The sequence below is a fragment of the Passer montanus genome, unplaced genomic scaffold (genome assembly GCF_014805655.1).
Source record: "Passer montanus isolate IOZ18808 unplaced genomic scaffold, ASM1480565v1 scaffold73, whole genome shotgun sequence".
NCBI classification, from domain to species: domain Eukaryota; kingdom Metazoa; phylum Chordata; class Aves; order Passeriformes; family Passeridae; genus Passer; species Passer montanus.
Genome location: NW_024372481.1, coordinates 1,596,582 through 1,622,128, shown reverse-complemented (window position 1 = coordinate 1,622,128; position 25,547 = coordinate 1,596,582). Strand labels below are relative to the sequence as shown.

Below are 25,547 nucleotides of genomic sequence, written 5' to 3'. Positions count from 1 at the left end.
GCAGGGGATATTTTGAGGACAGGGCTGTCATTTCTGGATTTCAAGGCTTCTTCCTCCACAAATATAAACCTGGGGCCAGCTCAGAAACTCCCTCTGGGATTTCTGGATTTCAAGGCTTCTTCCTCCACAAATATAAACCTGGGGCAGCACAGAAACTCTCTGATTGATTTTGATGTGCTTCAGTCCAGCAAAAACTGCTCAAAAGCAAATTAAAGCTCCTCCAATTCCCCCACAGCAGGGCCTGGCGGGGGTGGGCAGTGGCTTCCCACTGCATTTTGCCTCATTCCCATTCAGTATTTTTAGCTCCTGCTCTTCTGGTGGGATGCAGCTCCCAGCTCCCCTTGCTGCCAGTTCCGTGGCACAGCCAAATCCTTCACCTGGCAGCCCTGTCCCCTCCTGCCCTGCCTGCAGGGAGGTGCCAAGGCAAACACTGCCCTCCTCACCCGCTTGGGCCCCAGCCAGCTTGCACACGCTCCAACACCCTTAAATCCGCAGCCAGAGAAATACAGCAATGTACAAATTAGTCAGAGGAATTGAAACATCTCCATCCTGCTTGTCCAGGTCTTATTTACAGCAAGAACTTGAGGACTGTAAAACTGAGACACCGAGCAGGGAATCAAACCATGCCAGAGCCTCTGATCCACCGGCAGTGGGACTCAGAGCAGATTCCCAGGATCAGGGGAGGGCAGTGGCCAGCCTGGTCCCCATCCTGGCAGGGATGCCAAAGCCCAGGGGCACACGGTGTGTCCATCCAGCTGCAGAGCTGGGCACAGAGGGGGTCCTGCATGCCCTGGGGTGCCCATCCCCAGATTCCCCCACAACCCTTCCAGTGGCTTTGGCAGCTGCCGAGGCTGGCAGAGATGTGGGCAGGACACAGCCCCGCACCAGGACGGGTCTGGGCGAGGAGAGTGACCACGACACCGTGGGCAGCACCCGGGGATGAACCACAGCGTGGCTCGTGATGGTCCCGCCCTGCTGAGACAGGGGTGGCCCCTCTGTCCCCATCCCCGTGCTGCTCACTCGGCCAGCGGGTGTGGGTGCTGCCCACACGGGCGGGGCTGTCCGGCCCTGGTGCCCCCGTGCTGTGCCATCCCAGCCCGCTCCCCAGCGTGCCCAGGCTGCTGCCAGCCCAGCACCCCCCTGCCTCAGGCTCCATTCCCTCCGCGGGGATCGGAGCCGGCTGAGAGCAATCCCTGGGGTTTCATCACCCCAGTCCCGTACCCCTCAGCTGGGATTGGGGTGATGACACCCCCAGGGCAGCCAGGAGCACGTGCAGAAGGGGGTGCTGCAAAGGCCGCCCCTCTCCGTGGGGCTGGGGCTCTGGGTGCCGCTGTCTGTCCTGCTGGGCGGACACACGGCTGCTCCGAGCCCCCCAGAGACCCCCGGGAGCAGCCCCGGGCCGCTGAACCCCCGCCAGCCCTGACTTACCGCCGGCCTCCTCCGACATCCTCGCAGCCTCGGGGGTCGCCGGGGGCTCTGGGCAGCTCGCCGTGGCATGGGAGCCCATGGCACGTCCCGGGGCTCAGCGCCGGGGGGCTCGGTGCCCTGCGCTGCCCGGGAGGGGCGGGGGGCAGCGGGGCAGCGCCGCGCTCCCCGGCATCGCCGGCATCACCACGGCAACTGCGGGCTGACTCACGCTCCTGCCGAGTGACATCAGAGGTGCGGAGGAGGGGGCCGGGGGCTGGGGGCGATGCCGGCAGCGGATATTCCCGCTTTGGTTTTGGTTCAAGCTGCAAGGTGTTGTGCGGGGAAAGCGTTCAGGTGCAGTCCCGCAAGGCAGTGCCACGCCGGGATCTTGGATTTTCTTTTCTTTTTTTTTTTTTTTTTGCAGGAGAGCCACGGAGTCAGGAGGGGGGGAAATGCTGGAGCCCATCGGCTCTGAAAGCTGCCCGGTGCTGGTGGTGTGGCGGGACTGGGACAGAGCCAGAGGGACGAGATCCTGCTCCCCCCTACTGCCCTTGGACTTCAGTTCTGTTCACAAAGCCCCAGATTAAGGGAGCAGTTCAGAAATTACTTACTTTGGCTTGCCCTGGCACCAGGAATGGGTGAAGGTCTCTCCTTAGAGGGGATGCATGGGGCCCCTCGTGCTCAGGCGTGTTTCTCCTGCACATCCTCCCTCTGGAACACTGCCCTGTACTGCCCTGCACTTGTGTCTGGCATGGTGGGAGCTGAAAAGGGACCTCGCCTGGAAACCAGTGAGGAGCAGGCAGGAATGTTTGCTGGGCACACACACGGGGTTCAGCACCAGCACAAACCAATGCTGCACGTACAGACATTTTCAGGGGGATTTGGCAGCACATTTTCTCAGTGCTGGGCAGTGCAGGGCTTCCTCACGTGCCACCTGGTAGCCACAGCCAGGAGCACTGGTGGCTCCATCCCCTCCACTCAGGCTCTGTTAGACTGAGCCTGATGAGACAGAGGAAGTATTTTTAGTGGGATGAGAGTCCTGCACGAGGCTCTGTGCTGAGCAAGAGCAGCCAGTGAGTGATGCAGCAGCTACATCATCTCCAAAAAATAAACTTTTATCAACCCTCCATGGGAGCAGCCCCCAGGGCATCACAGCCCCAGGCAACACCCCCCACCAGACCCCTCCCGGGGGCTCCTGGGCATCCCTCCTTCCATGAGGCTGGGATCAGGGAACCCAACACTTGGGGCTTTTATTTTTAGCCCAGCAAACTATAAATACAGCCCACGGTAACCCAAGGGAATCTGAGTGACTGCTCGGCCCAGGGAAGCCGTGGCTGCCAGAGCTGCAGCACCAGGGCCCAGCAGGAAGGGCTCTGTCCTACTTCCAGACACCTGGCCTGGATGGAAATACTTCAAACCACTTATGGATTGGGCTGCAGCAGCATGGGGCTGATGCGGTGGGGAGAGGGGGCTGGCAGGAGGAGTGGGCTGCTGCTTGTTGGAGGAAAGGAGAGAGGAGGGATGGGGAAGGTTCACTGGAGGCCAAAGCACAGATTGCAGGGGGGGATTGTGCATTTTTTTCTTTTTTTGCTGAATGTTCCCGATGTGTGGGAGCAGGGGAGTTAAGTGCCTGTCTGTGAGGATGCCAGGAGCAGGGGGGTACAGGCAGAGAGCACCCCATGATTCATCCCAGGCAGCCTGGCAACCAGCTCCTGTGCAGGGGAACACACAGATGGAACAGGGATGCTGCAACACCAATCCAACAGCATGGCAGGAGCTGGCTGGTGTCCTCTGACAGATGATTTTGAAGGTCTGAACTATTCCCTTCTCTTGCACACTTCATGGAGGAGCTGTGCAGGGCTTCTGGGGGTCCAGCAGCTCCCAGAGCCTCACTCCCACTAAGGCCATGGGGACACAGGTAAAATCTAATCCCATGTACCAAGAAATCCAGACCTGTTCAAAACTCCTCTCCAGCCCTTGCACAGTGGGAAGGGGCTGAGATTGTGCATGGCAGAAGCAGCAGGGTCAGCACAGCCCTGGGGTTGTCCTGCACAGCCACATCGAGGAGCAGCTCAATAAATAATTCAGCCAAAGCTGGGCTGTGTGGGAGCTGCTGCGGGTTTGGGACTCCCGGGCACAGATTCCCTGGGGAGCTGCCCTTCCTCAGAGGACAAAAAGAGGTTCACGGCTACATAAATGTGGTTTATGCCCCAGCTACAGCTCATAAAAGCCAAGAAACCACATCATGCATAAGCACAGCAAGTCTGCCATGAATAATTCAGTCTCAGGGTGCAGCAGCAGCCACACACCTGCACAGCCCCAAGAGGCTCCAGCAGCCCTCAGCAGGGATCAGGAGAGAGGCCCCTGGAGCCCCTGCTCACATCGGGCACCCAGAGCTGCAACCAGCTCCTGGAGGGGCCTCTGGAGCCCCTGCTCACATCGGGCACCCAGAGCTGGAACCAGCTCCTGGAGGGGCCTCTGGAGCCCCTGCTCACATCGGGCACCCAGAGCTGGAACCAGCTCCTGGAGGGGCCTCTGGAGCCCCTGCTCACATCGGGCACCCAGAGCTGGAACCAGCTCCTGGAGGGGCCTCTGGAGCCCCTGCTCACATCGGGCACCCAGAGCTGGAACCAGCTCCTGCCTCACGCTGCTTCCCACTGTGGGAGAGCTCCTTATGCAACTGCTGATGGATGGGTAACAAAACCTGCTGGGGAGCTGGGACTCTCCCTGTGCCACTGGGGAAGCTGCACTGCTGCATCCCAGGCTGCAGGGGTGGTGCAGGACCCCAGCACGTGGGGTTTGCATCCCACAGGTGGCCCACAGCTAGATGTGCTGCTGGAGCCACCAGTGACCCCCTGGCATCACAGCTCTGAACTCAGCCCTTCTAAATGGGCACCAGCTCCTCTGCCAGGCATCTGAATCACAGCCCTGGCTCACAGAGCTGGTCACCTCTGCAGGTTTATTTCAGTGCAGCGTGGTCTGGTCCAGCACATCTCGAGTTACTGGAGTCCCTCCCCCAGCCCCAGCAGTGCCCGGATTCCTGGTGACACTGGATCTGCAGGGCTTGGGCTGTGTCCCAGCTCAGGTCACACTCGCTGGCACTCAGACCCAGCTCACACACGTACCCTGCAGCCCTGCCCTGCTTCCAGCCATTTTCCAGGAACAACGTCCAGCTCACAAGTCCTACAGTTGAAGTGAAAGCTTTTGAATTACAAGAGAAAATAATTTCTCCCTTAATTCTGCTCCAAACCCAATTTCCCTATGCAAAATCATCCCCAGCAGCTTCCAGAGCTGCTGCTTCCTTTGGCCAATTCCTCTTATAATAAAATGAATTTTAAAGGAAGGCATGATCAAGCAGAGAGCACATGACAGGATTGTCACCAAGGGGACGGAGCCTGGTCTGAGCTCACTGGGCTGTCAGGGCACAGGAGCTCCCAGGGGAAGCATCTGCTGCTTCCATCTGTTTCACAGAATCACAGAATGATTTGGATTGGAAGGGACCTTACAGACCATGTTGTTCCACTCCCTGCCACCAGACCAGGTTGTTCCAAGCCCCGTCCAACCTGGCCTTGAACACTTCCAGGGATGGGGCAGCCACACCTTCTCTGGGCAGTCACTGGAACCCTGTCTAGAGGAGCTGATGGACAATTGTACAATATTCTGCTCTTTTATGGGGCAGCGTGACCATGACCATGAATTCATGGGAGAGAGAGAACACAGGGAAGGAGAAAAGCCAGCCCAGCCCTGGGATGGCACCGGCACGCCGCCCGTGGAGGCTGGGAACGGCTCTTGCCACACCGCTGTGCTGTCAGCAGCGGCTCACCTTGCCAACACCAAGCTGCTCCTCCACAGCCCAGTGCAAGCTGTGCTTCCCTTCCCCGCCCTTTGGGATGGATTTGGGCCCTGCTGGAGGTGGCTCATCCCTGCTGGAGCACCCCGGGACACGTCCCTGCGCCGAGGGCGCGCGGGAGCTGCCAAGCACACGCCAATGCCAGCCCCTCCTGTCACTCACACAGCAGCACTTCTTCATTTTTAAGGTGTGGATTTCTGCCCAGACCTGCTGTACCAGTTCAGGTTCACAAGTGTCATTATCGAATGATACATCCCCAAGCTGCTTTAAGGTAATTTTTTTTGTTTTAATTGTAAATTAGCAGAGAGCCAAAGCTTTGAATTGTCCTGCTGCTGTGCATTACAGCAAACCTGAGTTAGGACCTGACACCACAAACACCTGCTCTCAACACCACCACATTTACCAACGTGATCTGAACAAGCAGCATTTTGATGTCTCACACTCTAATCCTCCATCTCTCATGGGACACAATGAAAATCACTCTCAACTCCTCAGCAGTTGCTGTAACTGCTAAACAAACAGGCTGCTGGCAGGTTCCTTGCCCTGAACATGGAAGAAAATGCTAATTAATTAAAAAACCCAACCGCCAAAAAACCCCAAATGAACTCTACAGATTCTCTCTCCTTTACAGAAATAAACCCACACATTTACACCACCATCAGCTGCCTCCAAGGTACCCAGAGAGAGGGCCAAGGCTTGGAAGTGCTTCCCAATCTCCCACAGCAGCGCTGGCACCACGACAGCCAGATGGGAATTTTGGTTACGTCACGTGCAAGTTGCTGCATCCCACCAGCTGCTGCTTGCTGGAGCTGTTTTCCTTAATGAGGGTTCCCTTGTTGGGAAAGAAAAGATTTCAATTTGTCAGTCAACAACTGTCAAGATAAATCCATCTTCAGTGGCATCGGAACATCCCAGGGGATCACCAGATCATGTTTCACAAAGCCCTTGCAATAAAGCTCCCCAAGTGCAACTTTTCCTGAAAAATAGAGAAACACCTTCCAGGTGCAAAACCAGCTGCTGAAGCAGGATTTCCTGCACAAATTCTGTATGAGCAGCTCTCAGACCCCACTTTCTGAGAAATAATTCCAGCAACCTGCAGGTACAAGGACCATTGAACAATGTAGATTCACAAACCTTTGCTGCTCCTGCAAATGATGGCTCCGAACACCTTGTAATAAATCAAAAAACTTTATTTTGAAGATATATTATAAATGTACAGCACACACAACATCAGTGTCTGGGGTTATGTGTGAGCAGGTTTAAAGCCTCAGCATTCATTCCAGCCCCAGCTGTGGGTTCCACATCTCCACACAAAACAACTCCAGGCTGAACAGCTCTGGCTTTGCCAACACCTCCCTGACTCCCAGGAACATATTTCAGAACAGCAACTGCTTGAAATGATCACAAATTAGCAGCATTCCTTGCTTTTGGCCTGGAGGATTTCTGCAGGGAGCAAATCCTGCTGGTTTTCCTGCTCAGGGAGAGGTCAGCGACCCACGCGAGCGTGGCCAGAATGAATCCCGAATTCCACAGGCTCAGGGATGTCTGCCCTAGTTTAAGCTTAGAAAAGTAATGTTACACCTTAGGAAGAGCTGTGCATGCCACACGCCGGCATCAGAGCCAGATCAAAGTTATCCTATGCAGTACCTAATTGCTGGATACACAGGTGAAATGAGAAAACGTGAAGTCAGTACCTCGCAATGTAATTTTACTGGTGCTGCCTCGTGGCTAGCAAATCACATTCGTGTACAGTTCATTAAGCCATGATAAAAATATGCAAATTAAAAATCTCTACAGGCCTCTGTTACCTGCTGCAACAGAGACTTGGCTTTGTGGGGCTTCGTTTAAAACGTGATCCAATTTCCTCCCTCTCCCCAGAGCTCGATATAAAACTATACCCAAATTCAGTAAGAATTTAATGCATTTACATTTACTGAAGTTCACATGCTGCAAACAGGATCTGCATTGAAGATCTTCAAATCTAGGGCAAGAGGTCCTTAAAAAAACCCTTTTGCTACACTGCATGTGGGGATGGAGGTGAGACCCACCACGAGAACATTCACATGTTACATGGATGTAACACCCCGTGCAGGGAGGTGGGGACTGCCCCCAGGGCCCTGCCACAGCCAGCACAAATCCTTCCAAGGAGGAGCTGGCCCAGAGAGGGGGGTCCAGGCAGGATCTCCAGCCCCAAAGCTCCAGGACTCTCAGTTGGGTGGAAATACCAGCTGGAAGCGCCGCTGTTCTGTTGGTTAATAAAAATGGTATTTATTATTAAAAGTAGAAAACCAGGATGGTTCCTTTGGATGAAACACTGGCTGTCCTGTGCACAAGCCTTTGGGAAAACTGCCACTGGAGCAGAGCTCACAGCAACCTGTGCCCCTTCCACAGGCAATGTTTGCTGACAGTGCTGCCATACATTCGTTTGGTGCGATGCTTGTTTTGGTGTGAACACCTAAAAAAAGTTAATTGTAACAGTCCTAACTAAAAAGGATTTCAATAACCACTAAAGAGTTACTTGGATATGAAAATCAATCTCTGAAATGCAAGTTTGGTTCCAGGAGAGGAGGAAAGAAAGGGGGAGTGTCAGGGTTTGGGTCAGGTCTGTGACAGGGGCTGCCAAGGAGCAGCCACGAGCTGGAGGCCCTGGAACGAGCAGGAGGGAACCTCCCACCTTCCCAGAGCAGGAATGCCCTGATGGCTGCTTTGGGAACTCTGCAGGTCAATTCTGCAGCTGCAGGGAGAACACAAACGTCCTTGCAACGGTGCAAGGCCCAGCAGGGTGACCCCGTGTGACCACTCCCATGGAGGGATGCAGCAATCCTAAAGGAAGACTCGTGTCCCTGCTCCCCAGGGGAGGAGGAATGGCAGATTCTTTGGGCTGGTTCAGCAGGAGGGTTACACTAGCTCAGCCTCACAGGTCAGGACAATCAAGGTCCAAGCTGTAAAGTAGCCACTGGCCTATTTTCCAAATACATCCCTTTAAATACATCCCCCTAAAAAGACAGTATAAATACGAAGCCCTGAGAACAAACTTCCATATAGTACATTGCCATTAAAAATATCAGTGTTTTGGTGACACAATTATAAGTTAGATACATTTCAATAAATAGCAGAGGCCTGCAACACCCCCTGCAACACCAAAAGGTACAAGACTCTGGCTACCAATGGGGCAGAGAGCAGGAACTGTAAGAATCACACTTAGTCACCCACCACCCCATCCCTTTCCTGCTCCAGCTCCCAGGCTTCCAAATATTCCCCTGACCACGTTAAGAGAAAATTAACTCTGACATGTCTGTGCTAGCTGGAACCTGAACACCCGAGGTACAAGCACAGGACCCAAGCCTGTAAATCCTCCCTGCTGGGAGCAGTTCTTCCTCACAAAACCTGCTGGTTTTATTTAACAAAAATCTTTGCTGTGTTCAGGGATCTCTCAGTGGCCCTCAGGGCAGATCCCCCAGTCCTGCACCCAGGGGCAGCACAGCTCCTCACCAGGCAAAGCCACACACATTCCTTGTGCCCCATGGCTGCAGTTCCAGCTCCAGAGTGGTGACATCTCAGCTTTTGCAGGTTTTCCAAAAACTGGGCCAATCTGTGCCATTCCCAGCACAGTGGACTCAACTCCCCTCTGCATTTTCTGGGATGAAGCAGCAATCCCAGCCCTGGGGTGATGGGACACAGCCCCGGGTGTAATTCACACCCAGCACCACCGATGTCTGGATTAACTCCTTCAACCTCAGGGGAGTTTTTGCTGGCTTTGAATCAACTCCTTGCTGCAAACACCACACTTCCTAAATTCTGGCCTCCTTCAGCTTTTGGCCACTGCAATTTCAGCTCTCACAAGCCAAGCAGGGTCTGTTAAAGCTATCCCAAACAACACTTCAGCTGTGGAAGTGTTGAGCTCTGGAATAACAAAATCCAGAAATACCCACATCTTCTCAAGCCTCCCAGCACCCTAAAATGCAGAATTCCTTTATCCCTAGGGTCTCCCAACTGCTGCTGCTGAACCTGGGCATTCTCAGCTTGTATGACATGAGGAGAATCTGTTTTCCTGATGCTTTCCCCCACACTTTATCTCCAGCTCAGTGGCACTGAGGGGTGCTGCCATTCCAAGGGAGCTCTGAGCACTCTCATCCCTCTGAGCTCTGCAGTCCAACCATGGACTCCTGAAATCAAACCCAGCATTTCCCAAGCCTTTACAATCTTCAAGGGCCACAACTTCACCAAAGGATCTGTTTGCCAAGTCTGAACCTCTCCTTATCCACTCAGAAGCCAAAAAACCTCCCACCAAACTACTAGGCAGTTTTTCCCAACTTTGCCTTCTAAAAACACTCATTAAAAGGAATATTGACCATAATCCTGACTGTAGAGAAGGACATTTCTCTCTAACATTAAGAGCTTCAAGTAAAAAGAGTCTTCTGGTATTATTACAGGCAAAAAGCTTCAGGAGTAAGCAAAAAAAAAAAGATTAAATAATCAAAACCTTTCATAAGACCACAATATTCAGTCCAGCTACTCATGAGTATCTGTGCTGAGCTCACTGGGGTGCAGGATCAGGCTCCTGGCTTCAGTTACAGGACAAGGTTATAATTTCATGTCATGCTGTCAGTCTATTCTTAGCAAGAGCCCACAAAAATGGTTTTACTGTCCAATTTGAACAGAAGAAACATCTCTATAAAGCCTGGAATTTCTAAATGTAGAAGTAAATATTTCAGCAGTCATCAACTGTAAAGCTTAATATGAAATTACAAAATTAGAAAAAAATAAAAGAATCCTGGGATAGTAAGACAAGATAAAATCTCAGGCTGTTTTGATTTCCCCACCCTTCATATTAATTATGAGAAATTGGCAACTTCAGTGCCTCAGCTGCATGACAGCACAGAGCAGATGCCAAGTTCAGGCCAAAACTTGTTGTAGGCTTTCGGGTTGCATCTTGCTGCATTTTTGTTTAAAAAAACCCCAACTGCACATAAATCCCTCCCACACCTCAGAGGGGACTGCAGAGCTGCTCAGGATCTCCCTGTCTGACAGGACACCTTTGTGCTGTTTAAGCACAGGGTCTCCACCTGCTTTCTCTGCAAGATTTGCCTCTTCTGCCTTTCCTGCAGGGCTGTGAAGCACAAGGCATGGCAGGGATGATGACAGATGTCAATCATGTTGCACTGAGTTGAAAATAAACCCCTTTTTTTTAGCAGACTGCTAGAAAAGTAACACCTGCAGAGCCCAGTCATAAACACCAGCTGGATATTCAGAGTCAGTTCTGTTCTTAACAGCTCAGAATTCCTCCCTGAAATCTCAAGTCAGTCTTCTGGCAAAATAGGAAAGATCCAGCCTGACATTCTTGGTATGACCATGGTAAAAATAAGTATAAAGAAAAACCCACTTCTAACTCAAAGATAGCAATTTCAAGCGTGCTTTAAATACCTTAAACAAGATAAAAACCTGTGTGGTTCTGCTGCTTTACAGAACCCCAGCAAACCCCCCCATGCAATACAGCTGCTTTTGTTTTTGTAAACAGAATAAAACCCCCACAAGCCCCTTGCCAAAACTGTGCACAAAAAATGGGAAAAAAAACCACTATGTGAACATATCCCTCCTTGCAATGGGATATGGCAGAGTGTGAGCTTAGGAATTGCAGCCACTTGGGAATTCAAGTCTTGATGTGGTGAATTCTGTGGTGAAAGAGATCCTGCACCTTTCTGGTACCTGACAGAGAACCTCCTGCAAGTACAACCCCAGTGGGACTGCAACAACACTAACGCAGCAAATAAATAGGAAAAAGTAATGCTATTTATTAGAATTCCATCTCTGAATGATTCTGCTTAAATTAGAATGCCAGATGAACAAGCTTGGATAGAAATGTGCTTGCTCTCCCAAGATTTGGGCTTTTAAAAAACATTTCCTAAGAATCAATTTATTTTTTTTTTAAAAGCAGTTTTGCAATTTGATAAGAGCTATAAATTAATACTGTATGGAGATGATTAATATCCTATGCTAGTGGTCAGTGACCTTTTGTAAACACCAGCCAGATCCTAGCAAAACTGGCCAGAAAACTGTCACAGGCCTTTTGAACGAGCAATATTTCTTTCCAACAATCAGATTCTTAAGTGTTTTCACAAAACCTTTTTCCTATTTTTTTTTTAATATATATACTTTATTTTAAACCTAATACCTGAAAACATGAACAAATCCTCAAACCTCTCCCACTAACACTAAATCCACAAGGCAACTCACTCCTGTTGGCCGTAACTACGAAAGCTCTCGTGCGAGAGACCCCTCGAGCCAGGATCTCCCCCTTCCCTCCCTTCCCTCCACCCCTTCCCAACCATCCAGGCAGCCTCCTGAGGAGGTGGGGGGCAGTGAGGGGCAGGGGGAGGTGGCACAGTGCACTGGCAGCTCCCTCTACGTGCGGTTCAGTGTCTGGAAGATTCGGGAGATCTGTAACATCACCGGCCCCGTCTCGGGATCGTTCATCCACTGAGTGCTGTTCAAGGGGTTTTCAAGCATATCCTCGAAGGCTGCCAAGAAATAGGGATTGCAACAGTTAGTCCTTCAGTGTTTGGGAGGTTTCAACAGCAGGACAGGGAGAAATAGCCACAGATCAAAGGCAGTGCCCAGGAACGCCGGGGATACACGTTGGGTCCCCAGCCTGGGATGATGCTCCAGGCTTTGTGCTTTCCTCCCTTCTCAGCACTGAACTCTCTGCACACAGTGATTAAATACTCAGCCTGGATTACAGGCCAGCCCACAAAACCTCAAGGACATGAGGCTGAAAAGGTAAAGCTTTAACAGATGTGTCCAGGTCTTGGTCTCCAGGATCACGCCATGAAATTTATCCCTTCCTGAACACTCTCCTGGAGCTCCACTCCTCTGACCAAAGCTTTTCCCACATCCCAGCCTGGATTTCTTGCACCAATATCCTTTTCCTCCCTGGTACTTAACCAAGACAGTTCATGGAAAGCACAGTCACCCCTTGCCTGTTCCCTGTGCTAAGTGGTCCAAATATTTAATATTCTGTCTTTACAATAATCTGTCTTTACAATAAGCGCTGCTGTCTTTACAATAAGCTTTGCTGTTTGTTTGCCTTTCTGTCGTTTTCTTTGCCTGCTTCTAGTTTTGACTCTTCTACTCATGCTGAAGGAACCAGGCAGCCACTGCAAGGGCTGAGCTGCCAACCTGGCAGAGGAATGGGCCTGGCACTGATTTAAGCCCTTTGACAGCCACTGAGCTGGGCTCCTGGACATTTGGAGCCAGTCATCACAGAATGGGACAAAAGAAGCAGCTGCACAGTCACCAAAATGTCAGTGTTGTAAGAGCCTGGCCCAAGGTCAGGGTTCATTTTCCCAGGAGTGTCAGTGCACAAAGCTCAAGTGCCATCAGTGGGAGCTGGAAGTGCCCAGCACCTCTGAAAGGCCCCTCATTAATACCTTGCTCAAGGTCATGCAACTTGCCTCCAGGAAAGCCCAAAATAAAATCCAGATCTCCCCTTTCAGCACTTGAACTATTTTCTTTTACACAGACTCACAGGCTTAAAACTGAAGATTTATCGATATTCTGTAAGGAGCTCATTAAATGCAAACCCTCATTATTAAAACCTGTGACATAAGCAATTTGCAGATGTATCATTAGGAATGTATTCTCTGATGTTCATCCAAGCTCCATGAGCTCCTATAATGGCATTTCATTTTCTATTTATATTCTGAGCTGCAGTGTGGAACCCCTGTTGGAAATGAAGAGACCATTTGTTCAGAAATCAAGAGTGGGAAGGTTCTGCTCTTGAATTATTTAAAGGCTTGCAAACTCTCCTAATTACATTTAAAGTAGTATTTTTAAAGGCTCTCTTGAATGAGCTGTGCACATAGCCTTTATTTAAAAGCATGACTTTAAATAAGTTTTGAGGCCAAAGATTAAATGCAAAACTTTTTATATCTACATGACAGAGGCAGTCATTGTTCTGTGTTGTCAAAAAGAGCAATTCCTCAGGGATTTGAGGCTCTGTCAGTCTCCTCAGCTGGGCACACACTGTGCCCACAGCCTTTCTGACCCTGAGCACACAGACTTTACCACAGAGCTCAAACTCAAGCAAGGGGAAGGATGTTTTCCCATTTTATCTCCATTTTGATAAGCAAAGCCTCAGCTCAACCTTCTTGTTTGAATATTTTTCCACAAGTTCCAGTGATCAGGCCCCACACACAGGGAGCTGCACAGCTGGAGACAGCTTTGTTTTTTCTGTAAAATAATCAGAGTTCTAGACAGACATTCCTGATTTTTCCCCTCGTGGCCACAGGGAGCACACAAAAGGTCTCCTAAATCCACAAAGCACTGCAGCCAGCAGCTATTCAAGTTCTGAGTTCAGCAAGTGTAATCCTGGGGAATTACAGCCATTCCTGGGACAGCCCCAAGGCCTGCTCTGGGCTCAGCTGGGCTGCAGGATGAAGCAAACAAACAGCAGAGCTGCTGCAAGTGAGCAACAGCTCCAGAGCTGCCCCTATCCCCCAAAAGGAGCTCTCATCATCTCTGCCTGGATTTCCTGGCAAATCCAGCAGGAACCCACACAGGACTTACCTAGTAGAGTTTTAGGGTTGGTGAGCCCTAATTGTACCACTGGGTTTTCTAAGATGGCTTGGAAGAGAGGGCTGTTGGTGTCAATGCCCTTATCTAAGTCCTCTGGAGAAGGTTTTCTGTCTCCCAGCAGCCACTCACACTGAAAGAAATCAGCAGGCACATCAGATTTCATTAGAACCAAAGTGTCTCTACTCAAAAGTTTTGCTAATGTGGCATTTTAAAAATACTTTTCCCTCTCCCAGTTAAAGCCTGAGCTGTACATTTCTTTTCACACATTCACTTGTACCATCCAAGCCAATATCCTCTCTCCAACAGCAGCCAGCACTGGATACTGAAGAGAGGCTTCCCTGGCTGTCAGTGTGTCCACAAAATTCACCTTCATATATAGCAGGGGACTAATCAATCTTGGAAAAACTTCCTGTTTTCTGATTCCAGAAACTGTGGAAGCATTGCTTCCAAATGGTAATTTACACACTTGCATGGTTGAATCTATCCTGGATCATTGATTCCTGTCCCAAATCAGTTATTTTGGGAATACCTTCTCCTTCCCCATGACAGCACAATCTCAGACTGTGGTGAGGAAGTTTCTCAAAGGCTTTTTGACAACCCAGCCTCAGCCTCTGAGGAGTCCAGACCCTTTGCAGTCATTCCAGTTGTGCATCCAGTTTCAAGGAGGCACAGAATTTGTGCTCCTGCATTTTCAGCAGGGGTTGACTTTCTGACAGATCAAAACATGATCCAGCCCAAGGAAGAGAAGCATCAGTGGGACAGACCCTTGAGCAGGAAGGATGTTGTACTCACAGCTGCATTTTGCTGGTTGTTGTTCACTCTGAGAGCATCCACCACTTCCTTTTCATCAAATCCCATCTCCATCAGGGCAATGACAGCCTAGAGCAGAAGCCCACAGCTTAATAAATCTTATATTTGGATCAGAAATGAGAGCAATCATATCCCTTCACCTTCTGTGCACAGCTTTATGTGAGGTAAAACCCCCTCATTATTTCCACATGCAGAGCACTCAGTAATTTTATTAACAAAGTTTTCAAATATTCTATACCAAAAGTGTCTTTATTATGGAAGAAGAAAAAAATCTTAGGAGTGAAGGGAGTTCCTACCCTCAACACTGGAAGCTGAATGCAAGTGTACCTGGGGTAGAAAAGAGAAGGAAAATGAGGAAAAAACCCTCATTTTGGAGCTCCTCTCCTGTCACAAAGCTCCTGTTCACATCTCACTGAGAGATCAGCCTTGATGTGCATTTGTGATTCTATTCACCCCATTTAATTTCACTTCCCAGCTGTGTTACACTGCTGGTGAGTGTGATGTATTCAGACAAACATACCCAGATAATGGCACCAGAATGTTTCATTGTTTAGAAATTGCAGCCAGGCCATCAAACACGTCTGCAGCTCTTAACCCAAATGTCATAACAGCCAGTTGTAAACCCAAGGTGCCAGATGTCACAGAGCCCCTCCTGGTGTGCTCCCAGTGGGAGAACAACACATTCCCACTGCAGGTAATGCTGTGTTCTGAAGAAAGGGCAACTTCTGTCCTTGCTGCAAGACTTCAATCTGCTGCTGGTGCTTTGCCTTGTTCCCTAAAGCAATCATGTTCTTCTGTCCTTTCCACAGAATCATGGAATGGTTTGGGTTGGAAGGGACCTTAGAGATCACCCAGTCCCAACTCCCTGACAGGAGCAGGGACACTTTGCACCACCCCAGGGTTTTCTGACCCCATCCAGCCTTTTCTAAAGCCAAAGGATCTGCTCCTGTCCTGCCACCCTTCCTTCCCAGGCTGCAGTGATAACAGCAGTGCCAGGGGTCTGGAGCTCATGTCAGTCCCCTCAGAGTTTCTAGGTGCAGAAGTAACAGCACCTTTCCTGCAGATCCTGCTATCCCTGAGGCAAAATCCCTGAATTTAAACACTCCTACAACACCTCCACTGAAATACTGCCAAGCCAGCACAACACCCATCTACCCAGAGGACCCATTTCATTCATTAACTCAACATCTGGATTTTGTGGTGCCCATGAAATCCCTGCCAATCCCACGAGCCCACAGGGGACAGCACCCACCCGTGGGTCTGGACGGAATTCTCTTTTCCTGCGGATCTTCTTGAAGATTTCAGTCAGCTCATCCTTGGCCTCCTCCCCGCCCTCCTCCGAGCTGGGACCCGCAGCTGCCTCAGCAGAGGAGGCAGCACCTTCAGCTGGGGCTTCTGCAGCAGCAGAACCTGGCAGAGGAGCATCCACAGAAGGGTCATCGGCGTGTTCTATCAACCACTCCATGGCCTGGGTGACGGACATGCTGGAAAACACGGGACACAGAGATGAGGAACGCTCTGGATGAGGCAGCCACGCTCACTGACTCCCATGCTGGATGCACCTGCAGGTTAATTAGCACCTGAGAGCTCATAAAGAAAGTTTTGGAGCAAACAAAACACCTCAGTTCTCTGGGCATTCACAATCATCTCTGAATCTGGGAAAAGAGAGGCTCCAAGTCCAGCTTGGAGCTGCAACCCAGATTTTGAAAGGCATTTCTGAGGGGGTCACCTCACTCTGCAGCACCTGCTGTGCTTCCCAAAGAAGCAGGGGCTGTTTGCAGCTGTGGACAGAAGTGCCAACAAAGCACGTTCCAAATTTGCACTGGAGTCACACCTCAGGTGCCAAGGGCTCTGCTCCTCAGGGAGAGGGGAGTACAAAACCACAGTGTGGCACCAGCACTTGCTGTGCAGTGTCACTGCTCCAGCTAAGGGATCCTCAGAGCTCCCAAACCCCTCTCCCCAACAGGTAGAATGGAAAAAGGCAAGATAACAACAATGCAAGGAGTGTGCAATCCCATTTGACACACAGGAATTATTGCCCATCCATGGAAGGAAAGCCTTTGCCTATTTGGCTTTTCTGTTACAGCATGAAAGCTGCAGGACAGCAGGGCAGAAAGTCTTCCTGAGATACCCAAAAAGTGACTGCAATATGTTGTGGACTCTATCACCAAAATTTTTCAAGAATGGCCTAACAAACGCCCCTGAGGAGTGAGGCAGTCAGCTGGCTGTTCTTGGGGCATGAGAAGAACTACATAACCTCCTACTTCACTGCAGTTGCTCTCTGGACTTCACAATATTCCTGGAATTTTTTAAAGATCAGCACAACGTATATTTCTACAGTGTGGATGGGCAAAGTTTGCCCTTTCCTCTGTAAAATCAGACTTGAAAGCTGAAGAAAATGTGAGTTTGATCCTTGGAAACTATCAAACAGTATCACAAGGGCCTGGCAGTCCTGTGACCCCCAGACCTTGCAGAGCACATCCAGCCCTGCTCCCCCTTCCTTGTGCCACCTGCGCTGTGCCTGAGGCAGCACTTCTTGGAGTTCAGGCTTTCTCCAACCTCCACCGAGGTGACTCACATAAGGAGACCAAAAAGATGCAAATGTGTGTTAAAGCAGACGTGGGTTAAAGTGCCAGGCAGTGCTGGACACTCACTGGTTCAGCCTGAGGGCTTTGACAGCTCTGCTCTCTGGGAAGCCCATCTCGGTGAGCTGGCGCAGCGCGATCTCGTCCACCCTGTCCTCCTCGTCCTCATCCAGCATGGCTGCACACACACAAAGAAAACAGAGCTCAGATTCGTTCCAGCCTCACATAAAGCCCTGTGTCAATGGAAAGGCATGTGTTAAGTTCAAGCCCCATTCTCTCTCCCATCCCTGCTTTTGTTTCTGCCCCCAGTTTGCCACCTCATCATGTAATTTGCTGCACTCAGCTCGCTCCGGCTCAGATTGATTCTTCCAGGACAAAGACTTTGTCCAGATGTGGTCAAGATATCAAACAAAAGGCCACTAACTCTCATATGACCATGGGATTTCCACACAATTAAATAGATGAGATTCACTGAAGATCTATAAAGCATTTCTCTACAAATTAAGTTGGATCTGGCTGTAGCAGATCTCAAGGATGAGCATCTCCTGCCAACCTGATCAACAGCCACATTTCTCCTCATTTTACTACATCCTTGTGAATTTTCAATTATTCTTTACCATCCCTACCAACAATTTTTAAATGGAACTTCTCACCCATCCCAAAGGGACCTTTTATATCCATGATTTTTATCCACAAGGTGAAACTTTTGCCACAAAGTTTTCAGCAGCTTTGCTGCCACATCAGTGTCTGAACTTCACTCTGAGCCCATTGCTATGCTCCAAAAACAAATTCCCAGGATTGAACCAACAACTCTAAAGATATGTTCATACCATTTGCCTTCTTAAATAGTTCAACTGCATCAGGGTTCAGTGCTAGCAATTTCTGTGCAACTTCTATGAGAGACACTAAAATCTTCCGGAGCTCTGTCTGGAACTGCAAGAAAGGAAACTGTCAAAGCATTTAGACAGGAAGTTAGCAGCCATCAGTGAATCTTAATGTATCTATTGTTAGTAACACAGCAGCAGCCTGGCCCTCTCTATACAAAGTTGCTTTATTAGGGCTTTATTTTCATTGTTTAGTCTCTCAGGAGGTCTGGGACCTTCCTGTGAAGTGTTACATGGAAGCAAAAGCTCCTGGGCAGAAAGGTCCTTTTATTTCTACCACACCCCATGGGCAGTGGTCAAGGAAAGGAAATAAACCACAGGAAACCCTGAATTATTTAAGACTGAAGAAATAAAACCCCGTTACTTCACATTTTCCAGATCTTGAATATGCTCTGAAGCTTTTTCCAGGCACAAACAAAACTTTTAAAATCATAATTTAGGACGGTATTTTATTACCACGTGTCTAAACCTTAAGCTATTTAATACACATTACGGACATCTAAATTTCTCTTATAGGAAAAAAGAGAAGTGGATTAAAAATATTGATAAATAAATAGGAAAGCAGCCTGTTTGGCTGTGGGTGCAGCACTCACATCCCTCATGTTGTGGTGGGTCACGCTGCGGTCCGCGCTGCGGGCGGGCAGGTTGGCAGTGGCTTTGAGGATGGCATCCTTGTCAGGAGCCTTCTGCTCCTGCTTCCTCTGCAGGGAAGGGAACAGGAGCAGCTTTCAGAACCCATTAGGCACAGCACAGAGTTTCATATTCCTCCCCAAGACACCAAGCAGTGCTCTGTCACTTGTGATGCCATGGACTAACAGCTCCAGTGTCATCCTGCAATTACAGAGCTGCCCCACTTTCAGTCCTTACACCTAAACAGGCAGGGAAATTCCAGCACTGAGAGGGACAGTGATGTATCCCAGAGAACTTGGAGGCCTCAGAGTTTATGTGATACATCAATGTGCATCAACCCTCAGGAACAACTCCAATAAAACAGTCAAGGGCAACATTCCAGCTCCAGAGGCTGGTTAGAAGGTGGCAGAAGGCAACCTGACAGCAAGCCAACATATTTCTTTGTGTTTTTATAACAAACTAAGGCACTTGCTGAACTGTATTTTAGTTATTAGACATTTGCTCAAAGATCAAATCTGTAACATTTTCACTGAGTGTATCTGTGTGTCTTATTTTAAGGCAAATGTTCTCAGAATGACAGTTAAAAATGCAAAATCAGCTTCCTCTGAGTCTGGAAGAAATAAGAAGCAGTTCCTGTAGAACTGAACTGGCAGCATCTGCCTCTCCAAGGTGAGCACATCACAGTAACCCTTCCCCACACCATCAATAAAGCAGTTAACCCAAAGTGTTTCAGACTCACTTTCTCCTCTGCAACCACATCTGACATCTTGGGGAGCAGCGTCGGCGCGCGCTTCTTGACCAGCAGCAACACATCTGTGAGAGAGAGAGGGACACTGCCACAGGTTAGAGACTCTGGGAGAGCAGCTCTGCAAGACACCCCTCAAATTCAACTGTTCCTGGAGGTGAATTCTGTGTTAGTTCCATTTATTTAGCTTCCTATGTCAAAGCAGAGAGAAAATCTTGAAAACGTTTGGAATGTGCCAGGTGAAACCCAAACTCCTCCTTCCAGACTGATAAAATTCAAACCCAGACTAACTCACCTCTGTCCTGAATGTTCTCCTCCAACACTGTTTTTGTGTCTGTCAGCACCTTCTCAGAAGTAGCATGGATCAGCTTGTGATGTGTCACAGTTTTGGGATCCTCCAAGCTCCCAGGAAGACACTGCAGGAGACAACAAACACTGCAGATCAGAGGACAGGCAGGAGGCTCCTCCTGCACTTGGCACTCAGGATCCTCCACATAAAAACTCTGCATCATTTCCTGGCTTCTCAAGAGCTTAAGCCAGAGGTCAGTGCACATAAAGCATTTTATTGAAGAAAATGAGGTTTGATTTGTGCCTGTGTGGGTGGATTTGTGCTTTCTCAGGACATTTCTCTCACGCTAAACTCTGGAAGTGCTGGAGATTTGGAGCAAAGCAAGGATGCTCCAGGACCCACTGCCATGTTAATTCTGGTCACTGAGGTCCCTCAGAAACTGGTTTCACAAAGTAAAAATGCAAATCTACCAAGAGCAGCAGTGTTTTACAGGAGGGAAGGCTGGAATGATGCATGTCCTCATTTGGAGTGTCCAGACAGGGCAGACTCCCTGCCTCACCCCATAATTATTATTTACTCTCTCAGTAAACAAGGCACTGCCAAGGTGATTTTGGTTTCTCTGACCTTAAGCTGGGCAGTTTCTGCACCTTGTTTCAAGTTGAAATCAAGAGATTTGGCTGCTGGAGCCCTAACCTGGGTTCCTGCTGAAAGGGCTGAACTAAAGTTCCACTCACAGCTCTTCCTCCCAACCATAAATAATCAGAATACAATGGATTTTTTTTTGGTGCTCATTCTCTTATTGCAATTCTGAATTGCCTGTCAATTAATTCACCAGGAAATCAGTTCAAATCCTAAAAAAAGAGTGCTCACACAGGCCTTGAGCTGCCTCCTCCTCACACCAGAGTGGCTCCAGATGCACAGTGAAAGATTTCAGGAACATTATTCCCTCAGTGCATCTAGAGGCTTCCAATTTGTCTGAATGCAAAAAAGAAAGCAAAGTGCTTGCAATTCCAGAAAGGCAAGATTAGAAATAACAACCTGAAATTGCTGCTGCTGTTCTCACCACAAAACAGGACACTCCACACTGACCTTGCCTGCTCTGCCCACAGCAAACAGCTTTTGGTGCCACTTCCAAATGTTTCTAGCAAGCCACTTCCACCACGTCTGCAGGAGAGAGTGTCCACCCCTCGTGCCACAGAGCCATTCCCAGAAATCCCACTGAAAATCCCTAATTTTGGTGCTGCTCATCACCAGCCTCCTGCAAAGGAGCCTTTTTATCCACCACCACCCTTCCTGCTGCCTGCAGCTGAAGGAAACTCAGCTCCCTGTTGTTTTTCCAACAGGGATGCCAGCCCCTCACCTGAACCTGGCTCTGATGCCTGCCTGAGATTGAGCTGAGAATATCTGAGTGCTGCTTTGTCTAACAGAAGCTTCCAGCCCAAGAAGTGCTGAAGCAGGGCCAAAAACACATTAAGAGCTGGGAGCAGCTCCTGTGATGGAGCTGATAAGGGGCCCAAAATGCCTGGGGACATCAGTGGAACATCTCTGCAAAGCAGCTCAGGACATGCCTGGGACAGATCCTGAGCTAAGAGGAGCTGGGAGCTGCTTTGGGGTGGACAGACCTATTCCACTTCCCCCAGCACATATAAAAAATATGTGGGGACAATCACATAATAAATGTGGGCAGTAATTAATCATAAAACTAATCAGGCGAGGGTTTAAGCAAAAAAAAATTCAAGTCAATTCTTATTTCCTGTTCTTCCAACCATTTTAGTAACAACTGCAGAGACTAACAGGGCACCACAGACCCCAAGAGGCTGCTGAGTGAAACATCTGGCTTATCTTCACACTTTAAATGCCCTGGAAATAGAAAAAACACCTGACCAGCAGTGCCTTTACTCTTTGTCACCTTTGATTTTTAATTCTGGAGTTCCCAGCAGGCTGCTCTGCCTGGCAGGGCACAAACATTTGTCACAGGTGCCTGAGCAACTGCTGAAATCCTGAGCCCTGGTGATGCCAAACCCCTCTTGCAAAGCTTGGGATCCTGGTAAACCACAAGGCTTTGTTTGTTTTAAAATATATTAAAAAAAAAGAAAGTTTTTTTTTGTTTGCTTTTAATAACAGAAATATTTGAAAATAGCCCTGACACTCCCTCCCATTAAACCTGGGTGGTTTAAACCATCTGTTTAAACAAATATTACAGGTAAGGAGAAAAACCAGTGGGAGAGATTTATTTCTTTGTCTAACAAAAGAGCCCAAACCACCAAATTTGGGAGAGATAAAGACATCAAGAGTGGCACTTCAGAGATCAGCCAGCATCTGAAGGTTATGGAGGGAAAAGTGGCCACTTCCCCAGCTGCAACCTGCCACAAACATCTCCCTCTGCTTCCTGAAAGATTCCAAATGTCAGAGACGCTCAGGAATGTCTCTTGGAGCAGCTGCCTGCAGAAATTACCTCAAGGTGTTATCAAGATTCAGGAGCCATGATTCCTCCAGGTCTATTTTACCCCTCCACAAAACTGTTTATTATCCATGATGGTTATGGCAATCCAGCCCAGGATGGATTTTTGCACAAAGCAGCAGAGATTGACATCAAATATCACCCTGAGCTATCAAACTGTGCCCACACCTGCTCCCTGCCAGTGTGCAGCCATTCCCCCTTGTCCTGTACAACTCCATCCCTCTCTCCCTGTTTCCTTCAGGTACTGGAAAGGTTCCTGGGCACCTTTATTTCACCCAGGAAATAAAAATTTAACCCTTCAAAGGGATGTTGAGTGGTTACAAATTACAGGGATCTTCTATTGCACAGGTTTTATGTTAAAAAAAACCTTTGCAAGACTTTAAAGGCAAACCCCCCAGTAAATGTGAATTAGTGAATCACACTGAACGTGATTTGGTGAATTAGTGAATCACATTAAACGTGATTTGGTGAATTAATGACTCACATGACCGTGCTTTAGTGCTGGCAGAGGGAGGGGCTGGGGCTGCACACCCCTCAGGAGGGAAGGCAGAGCTCAGGGCTGCAGCTGCCAGCCAGGCTGGGCTCCTGGCCACGCTGCCAGTGCCACGCTGCTGCTGTCACTCAGCACAGCCCCAGCCAGCCCGGGGCTCTGGGGGCACCAGGCTGAGCTCCCTCCCTGCTCCCACAGCTCCCTGGGCACCTTCTCCCTTCCACAGGGACCCTCTGGGAACTTAAAAAGTGTTTTAGGCATGGGGAGAGTGTGAGAAGAGCTTGGCTGCTCCCACAGCTCCCTGGGCACCTTCTCCCTTCCACAGGGACCCTCTGGGAACTTAAAAAGTATGGGGAGAGTGTGAGAAGAGCTTGGATCTCCCCCAAAAAACACCTGAGCTGTCCCAAAAAACACCTCAGAGCTTAACAGAACAGGCATTTTCTCCTCCTCAGTCCCTGCCCTCCTCCTGTGTTCAGACACAAACAATCCAGGCTGGAGCCCAGCTCCCACAGCAGGGGAATCTGACACTGCTGCAGAACACCGCCAAAGTGTGGAACCAAACGTTCCCAAGCGATCTCCGCCCAAACCCCCCTTCACCAACACCAAAACTCCCCAAAGAGGGGTTTTACTTCCAGGCGGGGCAGCTCCAGGCGGCGCGGGGGGAGCAGCCGCGGCAAGGCCGGACACGGAGCACCGCGCATTCCCCGCTTTGCAAAGCCTTTGGGGGCGTTACAAAAACCAGTTTTCCTCACGGGGCAGTTTCCCTTTGCCCAGGACTGTTCACTCCGCTCGTTCCGCTGATTCGCAGCCCCATCCCCGCCGCTCCCGGTGCCGCTCCCGGTGCCGCTCCCGGTGCCGCTCCCGCTCCTTACGTGCTTCAGGCACCGCTCCTTGAGCTTCTCCACCGTGGTGTCCTCGGGCACCTCCTCCAGCCACTCGGCGCCCTCCATGGTGCACACATGGAGCCTCAGCACCTTCCCCGCAAAGATCTTCTCCTCCTGCACGAACATCGCTCCTCCCGCCGCCTCGCCGCCGCCTCAGCAGGCCGCGGGCAGCGCCGCGCGCTCCCGCCCGCCCATGAAGGTGACCCCGGCCGGCGCGGGGGAGCGGCGGCGCGGCAAGGCCGGACTCGGAGCACCGCGCATTCCCCGCTTTGCAAAGCCTTTGGGGGCGTTACAAAAACCAGTTTTCCTCACGGGGCAGTTTCCCTTTGCCCAGGACTGTTCACTCCGCTCGTTCCGCTGATTCGCAGCCCCATCCCCGCCGCTCCCGGTGCCGCTCCCGGTGCCGCTCCCGGTGCCGCTCCCGGTGCCGCTCCCGGTGCCGCTCCCGGTGCCGCTCCCGGTGCCGCTCCCGGTGCCGCTCCCGCTCCTTACGTGCTTCAGGCACCGCTCCTTGAGCTTCTCCACCGTGGTGTCCTCGGGCACCTCCTCCAGCCACTCGGCGCCCTCCATGGTGCACACATGGAGCCTCAGCACCTTCCCCGCAAAGATCTTCTCCTCCTGCACGAACATCGCTCCTCCCGCCGCCTCGCCGCCGCCTCAGCAGGCCGCGGGCAGCGCCGCGCGCTCCCGCCCGCCCATGAAGGTGACCCCGGCGCGGGGAGCGCGGCGCTGGCTGTGCCCGGCGCGGCCGTGCCCGCTGTCACCGCCGCTGGCACCGCCCGGGCCCCGCCGTCCCTCCGGGGACACGGCGGCGCTCCCGCCGCGGCCGGAAACGGAAATGCTGCGCGGCGCGGGGGCATGCTGGGAGGTGTAGTTCTACCCGGGTGGGCTTCTCCGGAAGTGAGGGCGTAGAACCACCCTCCCCTTCACGCCGCTGGGCGGGCAGTTAAGGTTTTCTCTAATAAATCTTTAATAAACCTCCAATAAATTATTAATGACACTTAATGACGTTTAATGACGTTGGAGACCGTTGATCAACGGCTCCGCTGCGCCGCAGTTAACATGGAGTTGCCCCGATGCATTGTGGGATCGCGGTCCCCCCGTGTCCCGGTGCGCGCTGGGACTGCGGCGCCGCCCGGGGCATGCCGGGAGTTGTAGTTCCGCCCCGCGGGGCTCGGGGCTCCCTGAGGCGGCCCGGGCAGGGCTGAGGGGTCGCGGACACTCCGGGGACACCGGCAGGCACCGGGGCCGTGCTGCTGTCCGAGCGGGGCGGGATGGAGCTGCCGGGGGCAGCGGGTGTTCCGCGGCGGGCCGTTAGAGGGGGCCCGCGGGCCGCCGCTTCCCGGCCCGCTCCCTGTGGGACCCAATGCCCGGCCGGCGGGGCTGATTTCTTTTTATATTTTATTATTAAAACTGTTAATGTGTCATTCAAACAGTGTTATTCCCTACGGCTCGTGCCCGAGCAGCGCCGATCGCTGAGGTTCGGGTGTCGCAAGCGCTGGAGAGCAAAGTTGTCACGAGTTTAAAATACATATTTATTTAAATTAAACCCATAAATTCCCTCCTGAAGTGGCTCTCCTGCTTTAGAGCTGCGGGGGTTGAGAGTGTGGGTTTCTGGCCGGGGCATTGTGGGGCTCTGAGAGCCCCAAAACAGATCTGTCCCAATTCTGTCACATCTGTCCCAATTCTGTCACACCTGTCCCACGTGTGCCACATCTGTCCCAGCTGTGCCACATCTGTCCCAGCTGGCAAAAACCCCACTGGAAGGGGCTGGCCGTGCACCCACACGTGCCCCGATTGTTTTCCCACTCGTGCTGCCCCTGACACGCTGTGAGGATTTCAGTGCGAAATACATTTTAGTGGGAAATACATTTTAGTGTGAAATACACCATTAAAGGGGCTCGAAATGAAAAAAGGGCACTGGGGCTGATGGATTTA

General features: G+C 50.7%; 2 protein-coding genes across 8 annotated transcripts in view; both read right to left on the bottom strand.

Annotated features, from left to right (window-relative positions):
- Positions 1 to 1,808, bottom strand: part of CAMSAP1 (calmodulin regulated spectrin associated protein 1) — a 32,944-nt gene extending 31,136 nt beyond the window's left edge. The window contains exon 1 of one of the 2 annotated variants that reach the window (XM_039730706.1): positions 1,429 to 1,808. In XM_039730706.1, coding sequence (XP_039586640.1) covers positions 1,429 to 1,497 — 69 coding nt within the window. In that variant the 5' untranslated portion in view covers positions 1,498 to 1,808. The remainder of the gene's footprint in view (positions 1 to 1,428) is intronic. The other variant, XM_039730707.1, reaches the window with a different exon arrangement.
- A 9,217-nt stretch (positions 1,809 to 11,025) lies between these two features.
- UBAC1 (UBA domain containing 1) lies at positions 11,026 to 24,438 on the bottom strand. Of its 6 annotated transcripts, none has more exons than XM_039730782.1 (10): positions 24,102 to 24,438; positions 19,781 to 19,901; positions 19,480 to 19,553; positions 18,704 to 18,811; positions 18,057 to 18,159; positions 17,296 to 17,404; positions 15,894 to 16,125; positions 14,624 to 14,710; positions 13,823 to 13,961; positions 11,026 to 11,775 (listed from the first exon to the last, which is right to left on the bottom strand). In XM_039730782.1, exons 1-10 carry the CDS (start codon positions 24,237 to 24,239, stop codon positions 11,660 to 11,662), a joined length of 1,227 nt encoding a protein of 408 aa, XP_039586716.1. In that variant the 5' UTR covers positions 24,240 to 24,438; the 3' UTR covers positions 11,026 to 11,659. The 6 variants fall into 6 exon arrangements, with proteins under 6 accessions (XP_039586716.1, XP_039586714.1, XP_039586711.1 ...); XM_039730780.1 differs by having other exon boundaries at positions 18,057 to 18,174; positions 24,102 to 24,336; XM_039730777.1 differs by lacking the exon at positions 24,102 to 24,438 and adding an exon at positions 23,478 to 23,872 and having other exon boundaries at positions 18,057 to 18,174.
- Positions 24,439 to 25,547: the final 1,109 nt, after the last annotated feature.

What these genes read in the sequence shown, in the direction of transcription:
- UBAC1 (XM_039730777.1), bottom strand. Translation starts at nt 23,735, where the DNA reads ATGTTCGTGCAGGAGGAGAAGATCTTTGCGGGGAAGGTGCTGAGGCTC. An exon ending in CCCACCACAACATGAGGGAT is followed by an intron (nt 18,175 to 18,703) that starts GTGAGTGCTGCA and finishes ATGCTTTGACAG; the next exon opens with TTTCCTTTCTTGCAGTTCCA. An exon ending in ACTATTTAAGAAGGCAAATG is followed by an intron (nt 17,405 to 18,056) that starts GTATGAACATAT and finishes GTGTGTGTGCAG; the next exon opens with CCATGCTGGATGAGGACGAG.